We start from the raw sequence: 12750 nt of genomic DNA on the forward strand, positions 1-12750 counted from the left end.
GCACTAGTAACGAATTTGGAGGCCTTTTCGCTGATTAGAGTCGTGGCCCTGCTGATGATCCGTATGAGTCAACGTTGGGGTTCCAAGGCCTCACTCAGTCCTTTGTCCTCGTGCCATGACCCATGTTAAACAGAGACTAGTAGTACGTAGTAGTGATAATAGTTGGGGACCGGTTTTTTGAGCCCAACATGGCCCTTGCATACACGGAACAGATACGGTCCCGAAAGGATTCTTGCTTCTTTTGGTTGGTGGTCGACTATGACCTAGTAAAAGCAATAGTGGTACAGCTTGGTTGAAAGTGGCGTTATAAAAAACCAAATATTGAGTAGGGCTGAGCGCTGAGGCGACCTGAAAAAGAAAAAAGAAACGAAAAAGAAAAATAGAAGCTGTTAAAAATAAAGTAAAAAAAAGAAATTGACATGAGTGCCAAGAAAGAAGGCTTGAGCTGAGAGCCCTGGCTTCTTTCTCTACCAGACTCTCGGTAGCCAATCGATTCGATTTCGAGGCTTTTTGCTTGGATAGCCCCCATGAGCTCATCGGTGGCGTATTCCCCCCTTTTTTGGTGATCTGATCTGATCTTTTCTTTCTTGATTCGTGAATGGATGATGATGGTAATTTCGCTTTTTTTTCTCCCCCCGTGCTGGCGGCCGGGCAATAGTCTGCAACTTTCTTTTCTCTTTCTTTTTTTTATTTTGCTGTTTGTGGCTTGAGCAACGTCACTGCATGCATGTCTCTGCCTGATAACAAATCACGCAATCCCTTCCTCGAGAGCGTCACAGGCACAGGCACAGACACGCACAAGCGTGAATGTTGAGCCGTGTCTCAACTTGCTTTTTTTACAGGATGCCATCATTTTCTCCAGGCAGTCTCTTGACTCTCTGCTGTTCCCAGTTATCCAGGTCTCTCCCGGCAAGTCTCTGTTGTCACTCTGCATTAGCCTCAAGCCTCTTAAATGTCGCATATTTTTTTCTTTGCTTCTTTCTTCTTCGTACACCGTTCTCTGCCTCTCCCTGCATATGGCGAATTTTCTCTGCCTCCCCCTCCATAATGTCTCTCCCTCTCTCCTCCCTTGCGTGAATAGATAGATAGATTGACAGATAGTCAACCCCGTTATGCAGGGCGAGACAAAAAAAACGGACCACCAAGAAAAAGCAAAAAGATCGAGAACTCACATAGTACTCCTCCTTCATGTCCACCTTGCGCGCCCCCCTCCGCACATTCAGCTCCTCCTCCTTGGTCATCTGGCGCACCCTCCGATCGTGCTTCTCGTACCGAATCGCCGTCGCCGGCGTCAGCACAAACGAGCCCGCCACGATGACGGCGATGAAGGGCAGGCCAAAGGCCAGGAACGGGTGCTTGGCCATGAGCGCGCGGTACTTCATGCCGATTTTGCTGGCGTCGGCCGAGGAGCGGAATGTCTTGTTTTGAAACGTGCCCATGATGTCTGTCTTTTGTATATTGTGTGGTATTTTCAATGGTTCTCGTCCTCCCTCTCAATCGTTCATGCGAGCGCCTGTTTCGTCTCGATCGTGTAGGATGCAAGAGCTGGCTTTGTCTTTGGTTTGTTCTTGAACTGATAGTTTCGTGTGTTGCATTGGCTCGATATTTATTACAAACAAGTTTTCGATTGCATCACCAGCAATCGCATGATGTTTCGCGCCGTGGCTGATCGGACCAATGCTTTTCCCCCAGAGCGTCGGATTTTTTGGTGGGGCCGGCTACCCGCTTTTGTGCGGATATTCTATGCGGGTGGCCGCAAAGTTCACTCGTCTGTAATAGGGTAGTTGATAACAGTTGCAAATGTCTAAACTGTCAAATTGTTCACAATGCAAGGTTGATCTCTTACAGGATAAACACTATAATATTATTCGACCAAGATATAGATAAATCGTAAAGAAAGAATATCTCGCATCCACCCTCCCCCCCCCCCCCCGTTTATAAAGCAAAGCAGCAACCCATCATTCATCTAATCATAATTCATATACTACTCTCTTCATAACATCAGAGAGACCGGATCGACAATAGAATTTGTTATTATGCCCCCCATTTAACCGCATACTATGCAACCGATATATGGTAAATAAGAAGAAGAAAACTCCATATGCCGCTCTGGCCGAGAACTCTGGTCTCCCTCTCCTTATTCCTCCTTCGTTTCCGCTGTACTTCGTTCTTATCCGCTGCGGGCCAGTACAAATCTCCCCCCTAAAAAAAGGTATGCGTTCATTACAGCATGCTTGCTGCTTAACAAGAGAAGAAAAAAGGAAAAAAAAAAGAAGTCTTCACGTTGAAGAATTGTAAAATGTATGACAAACAAAAAGAACAACAAGGAGAGTTGAAAGAAAGTGAAAGTGTGTCGTTGGTACAATAGTGGTAAACCTAGCCTAGTATACTTATAAGAAGGAGATGGAAAAAAAATAAAAGAAAAAAAGGTCCAGTTCTTTTGAGTGTGCTATTCATGATTGCCTCCATTTTCTCGTGATCATCTGATAATGATGAAGTATTGATGTCGTGTGTGTGCTATGCTGTGCAGCAAAAAGACACCCATCGCAGAATACCGCAAGAAAGCTTGCGTTGCAAATAAGAAAAAATCACTGTAGAAAACGCCTGTAGGAAACTCGACATTTATCGTTCAACAGTTTGAGGCGAGGATGGCTGCCATCCGTTAATGTATGCCATCAATCCCATGCCAATTAACACCACACCAAGCATGGAGGCGTAGGGGATACCAGCTCTCAAATGCTGGTTCTGTAGAGGGCCTCTGGGTGAGGTTTGAGGCGTAATAGTATTGGCCCTTGACAGGTTTGGCATGTCTGCCGAATCTTGACTAGAATTAGTCAAAGATCTCTCTTGTTTTACTGCCGGCGTGGCAGCTTCGGGAGCAGGAGAAGCAGCGCTCTTCTGTGCTGCCCCATTTTGGTCGCGGCGAAGTGATCTTGAGCGTGACCTCCGTCGTTCCTCGGCCGTAACGCGCTTGGCCTCCTCTTCACGCAATTGGATGACCATTTCTTCGAGAGTTTTCCGGCCGGAATCGCGTTCTGCCTCGGCACTTTCACATCGACTCCGCCACTGCTCCATCTGCATTTTCAGCTCTCGCATTTGCTCATCCATAGTGTCGATGCGAGATTGTAGCGCTACCGCAGTCTCCTGGGCAACCTTGTCCGCTGGGGAGACTTCTTCTAGCTCTGGGAGCACCGTCTTTGAGTCGTCTGCAATGTCTCCCTGCGATAATTCCTGAGTTTTCTCAAGCTCGTCATGAGACTCAACGCCGTTGACCTGACTATTGGCAGACTCTTCAAGACGCCTGGCCAGTTCCTCAGCAAGCTCACGTGCCTCTCGCTCCTTTTGCAGCATCATTTCTAGCTCACGCATACGCGCCGTCTGGGTATCAATATCTCGCTTCGCCATATTAAGCGCTTCGGTGAGCTGTATGATCTGGTTCAGATTTTCTTGGCGAATCGGCGATGAGTTTGCCGAGTCTAGCCTTGGCCTTTCCAACGAACCTCTCTTAAGGGACGGTACATCAGGCTTTTCGGGCAGAGGCTGCTGAGGCGGTGGTGCAGGGGGATCGGAGAAACGAGCCTTGGGATCTGCTCGGAAGGAGAGGTTATTGCCGTTAACCATGGTTTGGGGTTGTTTGGTTGGCTCTGGCGCATCTGATTTTTCGAGATCTTTTAGGTCCTCTTTTGACAAAAGGGTGTTGATGAACTGATTCGTACGGCTCAAATCTTGGGCCTGGAGTTTGGCGCTTCTCATTTCATTCTGGGTTCCATGTTAATTGACAATCAAGAGAACTGGTGAAGTTGGTGTAGCACTCACTGAAAGACGCTTCAGAATCTGATCCGTAGCAATAGGCGTCAGGAAGAAAGAGCGTTGTTGCGCCATTCCGTTCATATGGCCGTTTACAGTACCGCCATTAACCATCATGCGGCCGTTGCCACCCATAGATACGTTACTTCCAGCGCGTCCCCGCATTTGCATTGCGCCAGCAGGAATCATCATGGCGTTGTTGGCAGGATCTAAATCTCCAAAGTTCATATCCAAGACGTTGTTTGACGTATTTAAAAACCCGGCGTGTTCGACCTTTGCGGCAACCTTGTGGTGAACGACGGTCTTTTGGTCTTCACTAACAATATCAATACCGAGTTCCAGATGGTCGGCCGTCTGAAGCTCGTGTGGTTCTGATTCGCGATTCTCCTGAGATAATCGAGTGCCGTTGACAAAGGTGCCGTTGGAGGATTTAACGTCTCGGATGTAGATTTTACCGTTTCGTTCGGCAAAGATTTCGGCATGCTGCCGCGATAGCACTTTACTATCGAAGAAGCCATTCGTAGCAGTCGGTACCGTCTTTTGGTTCGTCTGCCGGCCGATTCGTATAGATTCGGGGGCGAAAGGCACGGCGATGGTCTTGCGCTCAAATGTGCCGTTTAGAGAAAGCAGATACAGCATAGGCTGGCCGGGAGGAAACGGCTGCTCGCTGGGCCCCATGGGTCGCATCATGCCCTGAGGTCCCATTTGCGGCTGTCCCTGCCCGGCTTGCTGCATGGCGCCGTGGGACGGCCCCATGCCGTTGGGCCGTCCTTGGGGAAGTCTCGAAAAGTCTGGTTCTTTGCCGGCTGGCCAGGGGTTCTTGGGTTGGGGTCTCTTGCGGTTCGCGCTGCCATTCGACCACTGGCTCAAATCTGAAGCGGACGACAGCGATGTGGCATTGGAGTGTGAGCCGTTCGTCGCAACGGTGGTATTTGAGGCGTTGGAGGAAATGGACGAGGATGAGTTGCTTCGCGACAGACTCTTGCGGGTCATGAACATTCCTCGCACATCCTCTGTATTCACCTGATTGTTGCCATTAATAGTGCCCCATGGCGGCCGGGAGATTTGCGGAAAGGTAGGAGGATTCGCGACGGCAGTCATGAGTAAGGCTTAAGGGTGGTCGCTCTGCTCGATGGGAAGGCACGGCGTATGTATTATTATCCTCTTGTCTTTTTTGATGAGATTTTGTCGCCTGCTCGCTGCGGAGTTTAACACGCCGTTGGACTTGTTGAGCGTGTGTCGTCGCCAGTCGCCTCCTGTTGCTGGGGAGAGAAAAAGAAAACACCCAGGGCCACGCGTGACGTAGTGAAACGGGAAAAAAAAATAATTTCACTTGCTACGGCTCACAACGAAGTAGACTCTATCGCTTGCGGTCGGCGGGAGAAACGACGCCTGGGAAAGAAAAATCAGACTCGACGGTCGTTGGCAACGGTGCTGTCACAAAAAATCGTCAGCATGTTGTTGAGGTGGCTCCTTTGGCCAGCACGCCAATTGGGGGTTGGCATGGCACGACCAAGCGAGGCTGGGGTGCAGCCCCTGGCCCTGGGCCGGCCCTGTGCGCGCTGCGGCAGATGTGAAACATACTGTGAAATGATCGGAAGCTCGCAATCCTGGGCGATTCCACACGACGCTGGCGAGCCGTGGAGGTTGAAGCTCGGGCTGAAGGTGCTCTGGATGGTGCTTTGGGGATCTTGTCTGGCCGTCCTAGCCCGCTAAGCGCTGGGCTAGGCGTGTCGAAGCGCTGGGGGGGCCAAATGATACAGTGCACGGCGGTGTCTCAGAGGCTGCTCGCCCAGCTCCCACAACGCGGCCTCGAGGCAGGCTTGGGCATTTCTTGACGAGTGTTTTTGCAGGCTCGCATCGGGCAGTCCCAGGCGATTCCTGGCCATCGCAAAAGGCCATATGGGGCCCTGAATCGGCTCATGACCTGGCTTCACGTGATGAGTCGACACAGTTCTGCACTGGCTGGGGCCCGGAGTCTCCGCACTGTGGGGGGCGCTAGCAGTGATGAGCATGCGCCGCATCAACATTTGGCCGCTCCCGCTTTTGTCGGCGTGTGGCCAATCAGCGAGCAGTCTCGGCTGGGGTCTCGTCGTGGACAGACCGGGGCATCGTCAACTGGCACTTACATCGTGGAGGAGAAGCGATTGACGACAAAAAAAAGCTACGATCCCGCGATTCTCACGCCTCTACGCACTTTTGCAGTTATCCTTTGCTCGCAATGCCTCCCGTTGCCCCGATTCAGCATGGCGGCGCCCAGGCCCCGTCCACTTTTGACAAACGTACGGCATCGAACGATTTCGAGGGGCTGTAATTTCGCTAACAGTTTTAACAGTCAAGATGGGCGCAATGATGGGCGGATGTAAGAACCTTTATTAAAGCCCTGTTTCGGATCTGGCTTTTGCATTGAGGACGAGGCTAAAGTCAATTTATAGCTGTTGGTGTTATTATGGGCTTCATTTTCGGTAGGGGATAATTGCATGGAGCTTCATTTGCACATGATTCGCGAGTTGACACCTTGATAGGCACCGTTAACATCTTCCGATATGGCGCTGGGTCCCAAGGAATCATGCGGACTCTCGGCCAGTACATGGGCGCATCTGGTGCTACATTCGGGTATGTCTGCGTGGATTGCCGACGTGCCTTGGCTGTGATGCTAACAAAGGCGGCGTAGATTCTTCATGGGCGTTGGCAGCGTGATCCGATCAGATGCCGACCCCAAGCTACAAGAACTGTACATGCGAGCGCAGCGACGGCCGATAGTATTAAGAGCGAACTCGGCTTGGAGAAGAGACGAATAACTACCCATACACAAACAACGAATGGACGAACCACGCGAGAGGTCAATCGTTGGCTGCAAACTGCGTATCCCGGTAGCCTAATCGGCTGCCCTGTAAGATAACAATAAATCAAACGACATTTACGATCAAATCCGACGCAAATCATGTCATGTATGTCTAAACTATGTGAAAGGGCTTGGGGACATTGGGAGCTTTGTATACAAGAACGAAATTTTCATAAGCTGGTGGGAAGCTATGAGGGAAAGCATCAGGAGCTTTATCTGCTTTGGCATGGACGAAATAACTTTTCTCCTTCTTATTTTAATAGTGTGTCTTTTATGTGTCCGCACCTCCCGTCACCGCGGTATTATTCACCGCGGTATTATGCCGCACCTTTTATTATACGGCGTTAGCTGCTGTCTTGACACCTACATTCGCATTCGCCTTAATTGGCAATACTTTATCTGGCTTGTCAGTGCCGTCATACGTCATGCTCGGAAGAAACATGGAACTATTAATTCCGTTTCCATTGCCTCTGCGGCTTCTGCGGCGCATTTACTAAGCTGAATAGCTGCAGGATATCACAGGCGCGCAGGGAAATATCTCCAGCCGCTCCTTGTACGACGAATGACAGCATACACGCGCATGCTCTAGCTTTTGGGACCCCATTCGAAAAAAGGAATTATCAAATAGTATATCTTTTTTCTGGAAGAGCGATCCTACCCTCCAGTTGTGTTAGCTTAATGGACTGCGGCCCGTCATTCTCCACATATGCAAAGAGTCATAACACTCGTATGCTGTCATCTTTTTGACATGCCCGGTACCCGAGATGGAGCACATGAGGGCCTGATCGAAAAAATTCGGCTCGGACATCCGCCACCGCCCGATGAGCTGATTCCGATGCTTGGATATGCCGGCTGAAACAAGGTGACGATGTGGAAGTTTTCGGAGGCTATTTTCGGCCATGTATTTGTTTCTAGGGAAACAAAACGATAGCATGTGTAACCACACATGTACGACGTAATTTATCAAATCTTCTATGCTATGCCAGGTCCAGGAACGTGGGGCTTTTCGTCTACTTCTATAATTATACTTGCTACTCATGATGATAGACTATATTGATCCTACCCCCTTGTCAATATCAGTTCATCAAATCAGCGAGATGGATATGGCGATAACCCGGCCCTGCATTCTAGACCCATCGAAGGAGCAGAGCTCGTGAGACTCTTCACGGAATCGACTTCCGAAGCTCAAGATGTTTCCGTGCGTTTCAATCACTCAATCCTTCCTCCATTGTCATCCCCACGCGGGATATTACCCCTTGTCTTGGAAAAGACCGAGCAACAAGTTGATTGGCGGTTCAACTCCCAACATGCCTTCCTTCGCCTTTCCTCGTGTTGAGTGTAACACTCTTTTGTCATTTATTGTATTTTCCAGTTTCAGCTATTAGTATTATTTTTCCAATTTCAGTCCTGCTGACCCGGAAGGCAGAATCGAGTCGGTGTCCTAAAAAACCCCGAACGGTGTAAAGCCTGCCAAGAGAATGACCTGAGACATTGAACAACAATCGAAGATGATACTACCGTAGGCCTTGTCCTCTTTGAGTCGAGCCAGAGAATGCTGTATTACCAACTGCAGCCTTCTCTTGTGTACATGGCCAGCACAAGACAGTTTGGAGGATTATCAGCCCTCGACAATAGTCGCGTTTCGCCAGATAAGATGAGATGGCATCATTATGCAGCTAGCAAGTGCTAGGACTAGAAGCATTGTAAAGTTTGACTGAATATTATGAAATTTTCAAACAGTCATGAATACCCGGCCAAAGTGGTCATACGACACCATATACAGCCTCACCTGAGATCTATGCATATGCGCATGCATGCACAGGCCTTGGCTTCTATATAAAGTTATTACCATTTTAACCACCTTGCCTTGCTTATACGAGAAGCTAAGATCCTGCGCCCTGAAAATCCTCCTACGGGGAGGCTGACCTACTCCAAGCCAATAGTTTTATACGGGATGGAGGCTAGGGAAGTTTGTTTTTTCACTAAGTGCGACCAGGGGGGGAATAATGTAATCAGGCATCGGCTTGCCTCAGTTTCTTGGCTCGTGGAAAGAAATTTCCCGAACGGACTTGTTGTTGAGGGGGGGCGAGGCGGTAAACAATGAGTTTACATGTGAGCCGGAGCTGTTTTTGTGAAGCTGTTCTGTGAATATATATAGAGGTGATTCAGTCCACCTGGACAGTAGAATATGAACCATCTGAGCATCATCTCTTCAAGTGATACATCTAGCTAGTCTTTGTCGAGATGGGAGCTTCTTATAGCTCTAGAAGAGTGAAGAGAGATGGCTCCGTGGCCAAAAGTAGTCTCTCACAGAAGCAAACAAACGGGTATACATGTCCCCTTCTACGCCCATTCATCTCAATATCTGGAGCATAACACATGCTGACAACTTTCTAGCCTATCTATATTAGGAACATTGGTTGCTCCATTGTTACCTTCCTTTCTTACCAACAATCCAACTCCCAATGGGTTCCCATGGAGCACGCTCGACTGCAACACCAACTACTATGACACGAGCCCCAACACGGGCGTCATAAGGCGTTATGATTTCACCATTAGCCGCGGTGTCATTGCCCCTGATGGATACCAGAGAAATGTCCTCCTCGTCAATGGTGCTTATCCGGGCCCCTTGATCGAGGCCAACTGGGGAGACATGATTCAAGTCACCATGCATAACAACATCTCCGCACCGGAAGAGGGCACAGCACTGCATTGGCACGGATTTCTTCAGCAGGGAACGCCCTGGGAAGACGGCGTGCCTTCTGTGACGCAGTGTCCTGTGCCGCCCGGGAGCAGCTTCACGTATCAGTTCAAGGCCACCTTATACGGCACCACTTGGTACCACTCGCACTTTTCTTCGCAATATGCGGGTGGCCTCACGGGTCCGATAGTCGTTCATGGGCCAAAGTCACAGAAATACGATGTTGATGTTGGTCCTGTCATGTTGTCTGACTGGTATCATGACGACTACTATGACTTGGTGAAGAAGACAATGAGCACCGTGCCTGGAGAGAACATCTTCTTTTCGGATAACAACCTGATCAACGGCAAGATGTTCTTTGACTGCTCAAAGGTCACGGACGGCACTCCGTGCACCAATGACGCTGGCATTGCGAAATTCCGATTCCAGCGCGGCAAGACTCATCTTCTCCGTCTCATCAACACCGGAGCCGAAGGCCTCCAGCGCTTCTCCATTGACGGCCACAAGATGACAGTCATTGCAAACGACTTTGTCGACGTCAAGCCCTACGTGACCGACGTGGTCACGCTGGGGATTGGCCAACGCACCAATGTCCTCGTCAAGGCGAATGGTACTCTTGACGCTTACTGGATGCGTAGCAACATTAGCACCGTATGCTCGCTCACCAGTCAGCCAAATGCTCTCGCGGCCATTTACTACGATAACGCGGATACTAACAAGGCTCCTCAGTCTACGCCCTGGAATGCTCCTGATCCGGGAACGTGTAGCAATGACGACTTGTCGCTGACGGAGCCTTTCATGAAACTGCCTGTCCCCAAGCCAGATGTGACGAATGAGATTGAGTTGAATGTGTTTGTTAATGCGACAAACCATACTCTATGGACGCTAGATGGCGATTCTTTTAGGGGCAATTTCAACAGCCCGACATTGCTGCTGAGCAACCTGGGCAATTTGACCTTCCAGTCGCAGTGGAGCGTGAGAAACGTCGGCAACGCAAAGAGTGTCAGGATAAACATCATGAACCAATCTCCCGTTGCGTAAGCAAGCTCCATCCAATCCCTAACATCTACCTTGTGTCATATTGTATGAAAAAACTTACTGACCATTCTTCTATAGCCATCCCATGCACCTCCACGGCTTCAACATGTACATCCTCCACCAGGGCGCCGGCGAATGGGACGGCAAGACAATCGTCCGGTCATCAAATCCCCAGCGCCGGGACGTCTTCTTGCTGCCCCCAAGCAGCCACGTGGTGATGCAGTTTGATGCTGCGAGCAATCCAGGCGTGTGGCCGTTCCACTGTCACATTGCGTGGCATACCTCGGCGGGATTGTTTACGCAGTTTCTTACGATTCCAGATAAAGTGCGGGCATTGTCGATTCCGAATGTGGTGGCGGAGACTTGTAGGCAGTGGGGGAGGTGGACGAATACGAATATTCCGGATCAGATTGATAGTGGTTTGTGAGGGGGTGAAGGAGAAGTATGTATGAGTGAGTAAATTGGTGGACTTCAGGAGTGACTTGCTACGTTTTGGAGGACTCTATTACTTTCTGGGCCCTTGTATTACCTATATGTATTGAACGAATGAGAAGCTGGACTGTGAGACGTTGATGCTTTACAATGTAACACAAAGGTAGGTAGCCAGTTATGACGGCTTTAGGATAGATATGTTACGTGCCGTTGGTAGGAATGCTGCAATGAAAACAAGTCTCTTCTCTACTTTTCATCTATCAAGACAGTCTCGTGTGTTGCGGTATATACCTGTAGAGTAGGTATATATGAACCGTTATATAAACCAATAAGCGTTCGAAACCAATTTAACCCAGAAAGTGCAGATAGCGCATGGACCGTCTGTTGCGCGTCCAACGAGTATAGTATGAAAAGTATCGTGAAATCTATCAGGTCATAACATGGATCCTTTCAACATTTTTGTAGCGGCTTTTCTTCGCTCTCTTCTTTTTTTGACTCTTCAGCTTCTTTGCCATCTGTTTCTTTTGTAGCTTCGGACTCTTCGTTCTTAGTGTTGGCTGTGTCAGCTGGTTTTGCTTCCTCCGTTTCGGTAGGTGCTTTGGGCTCATCTTTCTTCTCTTCTTTTGTGTCGACAGCGTCTTTTGTGTCTGCGACATCTTCCGATCTTTGGGCATTATTTGACGCCTTCTCGTCTTCTACCTTCTTGCTCTCTTCTGCATCTTCGTCTTTTTCATCTTCGCCTTCCTCCCTTTCTTCATCGAGTTTGAGGACTGTTTCAATCTCTCCAGTCAACTTCTGCAGCTCATCTTCAATCTCTTCGTCGCGATCGATCTGGCTGCGCAGTTGTCTCTCGGCTTCCTCATGTCCAATGATATTTCTCCACAGATCCTCCAGCTCATCTGTCCACCCCAGCAGCTCAGCCAGCTTTCGGATGCCATCGTCGCATGATCCCAGTTCCAGCACATCATCGACTCGTGACCCTAATGAGCCAACCTTTTCCATGTTGAAAAGCACCCGCGGCGACTTCTGTCTCGCCATGTCTGGGAGGCTAGCAAAGGGGTACACAGTCAGACTTGTGCCAATAATCAGAACAAGGTCTGCCATGGCCGTGTGGTGCGACTTTTCAGAGAATGCTCTTGGAAGCGCTTCGCCGAAAAATGTTATGTCTGGCTTGACCAGGCCCTTGCATTCCTCGCAGCGAGGAACGTCGCCCCGGAGCACATGCTTCTTCATCTTGTCATCGGCAAACACGACCTTGCACTCAATGCAGCGCTGAGTCGCAAAGCTGCCGTGGGCCTCCACAATCTTGTCCGAAGGAACGCCAGCTGCGCGCTCCAAGCAGTCAATGTTCTGTGTAAAGAGCATCTGAAGAAGCCCTTTCTGGGCAAGGAGCGCAATAAAGGCATGTGAGACTGTCGGATGAAACTTTCCGGGGTATAGTTCTTGCGCGAGGACATAGAATGGCTCGGGACGGTTGCGAAAGTAGGCAATGTCGAACACGGCCTCGGCATATGGCAGTTTTAAACGGGCCAAGTTGCTGTACAGGCCCGTCTTTGGCGATCGAAAGTCCGGAACTATGCGCCAACCAGGCGTCAATATAGACCGAGTGAGTGGGATAGGGTGTGATCGACTTACTTCCAGCTGCGGTAGAGATTCCTGCGCCCGTTAAAACTACAATGCGCCGAGCATCACCGCTCTTGATGTATTCCGCGACACCCTGTAAACTTCTCTCTTGAAGCGTCTCTGGAGGCCCGTGGGCATCGGCCAGAGTAGATTCTTCTTGGCCCATTTTGCGAGCGAGCCAGCGAGGGACGCGGGGTCCTGAAGGCTTGTGGCGTTGGCGGTGTTTTCGACCTATTTTGACGGAGTTCTCAAATCTTCTCTTGCAAAGATTGAGACGCAGCTATTTATAGTTGAAGAAGGTGAT

General features: G+C 49.7%; 6 protein-coding genes across 6 annotated transcripts; 2 read left to right on the forward strand and 4 right to left on the reverse strand.

The window, feature by feature from the left end:
* Nucleotides 1-836: 836 nt before the first annotated feature.
* On the reverse strand, nt 837-1439 carry TrAtP1_012953 (uncharacterized protein; the record flags this gene model as incomplete). Its single annotated transcript, XM_014088636.2, has 2 exons — nt 837-917; nt 1173-1439. The coding sequence occupies 2 exons, from the start codon at nt 1437-1439 to the stop codon at nt 837-839; spliced, it is 348 nt and encodes a 115-aa protein (XP_013944111.1).
* Nucleotides 1440-2622: 1183 nt separating this feature from the next.
* On the reverse strand, nt 2623-4908 carry TrAtP1_012954 (uncharacterized protein; the record flags this gene model as incomplete). Its single annotated transcript, XM_014088637.2, has 2 exons — nt 2623-3759; nt 3817-4908. 2 exons carry the CDS (start codon nt 4906-4908, stop codon nt 2623-2625), a joined length of 2229 nt encoding a protein of 742 aa, XP_013944112.2.
* Nucleotides 4909-5167: 259 nt separating this feature from the next.
* TrAtP1_012955 (uncharacterized protein) lies at nt 5168-5822 on the reverse strand (the record flags this gene model as incomplete). Its single annotated transcript, XM_014088638.2, has 3 exons — nt 5168-5241; nt 5392-5548; nt 5760-5822. The coding sequence occupies 3 exons, from the start codon at nt 5820-5822 to the stop codon at nt 5168-5170; spliced, it is 294 nt and encodes a 97-aa protein (XP_013944113.2).
* Nucleotides 5823-6028: 206 nt separating this feature from the next.
* TrAtP1_012956 (uncharacterized protein) lies at nt 6029-6608 on the forward strand (the record flags this gene model as incomplete). The annotated part of the gene is made up of 5 exons (XM_014088639.2): nt 6029-6089; nt 6143-6169; nt 6243-6272; nt 6333-6423; nt 6482-6608. 5 exons carry the CDS (start codon nt 6029-6031, stop codon nt 6606-6608), a joined length of 336 nt encoding a protein of 111 aa, XP_013944114.1.
* Nucleotides 6609-7603: 995 nt separating this feature from the next.
* On the forward strand, nt 7604-11045 carry TrAtP1_012957 (uncharacterized protein). The gene is made up of 3 exons (XM_014088264.2): nt 7604-8979; nt 9050-10390; nt 10470-11045. Exons 1-3 carry the CDS (start codon nt 8897-8899, stop codon nt 10816-10818), a joined length of 1773 nt encoding a protein of 590 aa, XP_013943739.2. The 5' UTR covers nt 7604-8896; the 3' UTR covers nt 10819-11045.
* TrAtP1_012958 (uncharacterized protein) lies at nt 11046-12731 on the reverse strand. Its single transcript, XM_014088640.2, has 2 exons — nt 12459-12731; nt 11046-12397 (listed from the first exon to the last, which is right to left on the reverse strand). Exons 1-2 carry the CDS (start codon nt 12610-12612, stop codon nt 11274-11276), a joined length of 1278 nt encoding a protein of 425 aa, XP_013944115.2. The 5' UTR covers nt 12613-12731; the 3' UTR covers nt 11046-11273.
* Nucleotides 12732-12750: the final 19 nt, after the last annotated feature.

The sequence above is a fragment of the Trichoderma atroviride genome, chromosome 7, assembly GCF_020647795.1.
Source record: "Trichoderma atroviride chromosome 7, complete sequence".
Taxonomy (NCBI): Eukaryota; Fungi; Ascomycota; class Sordariomycetes; order Hypocreales; family Hypocreaceae; genus Trichoderma; species Trichoderma atroviride.

Excerpts from the sequence above, each read along its gene's own strand:
- TrAtP1_012957 (XM_014088264.2), top strand. The coding sequence starts at position 8,897 with ATGGGAGCTTCTTATAGCTCTAGAAGAGTGAAGAGAGATGGCTCCGTG. Across the intron at positions 8,980-9,049 it reads TCACAGAAGCAAACAAACGG|CCTATCTATATTAGGAACAT; the intron begins GTATACATGTCC and ends ACAACTTTCTAG. Across the intron at positions 10,391-10,469 it reads ATGAACCAATCTCCCGTTGC|CCATCCCATGCACCTCCACG; the intron begins GTAAGCAAGCTC and ends ATTCTTCTATAG.
- TrAtP1_012958 (XM_014088640.2), bottom strand. The coding sequence starts at position 12,612 with ATGGGCCAAGAAGAATCTACTCTGGCCGATGCCCACGGGCCTCCAGAG. Across the intron at positions 12,398-12,458 it reads AATCTCTACCGCAGCTGGAA|TTCCGGACTTTCGATCGCCA; the intron begins GTAAGTCGATCA and ends GTTGGCGCATAG.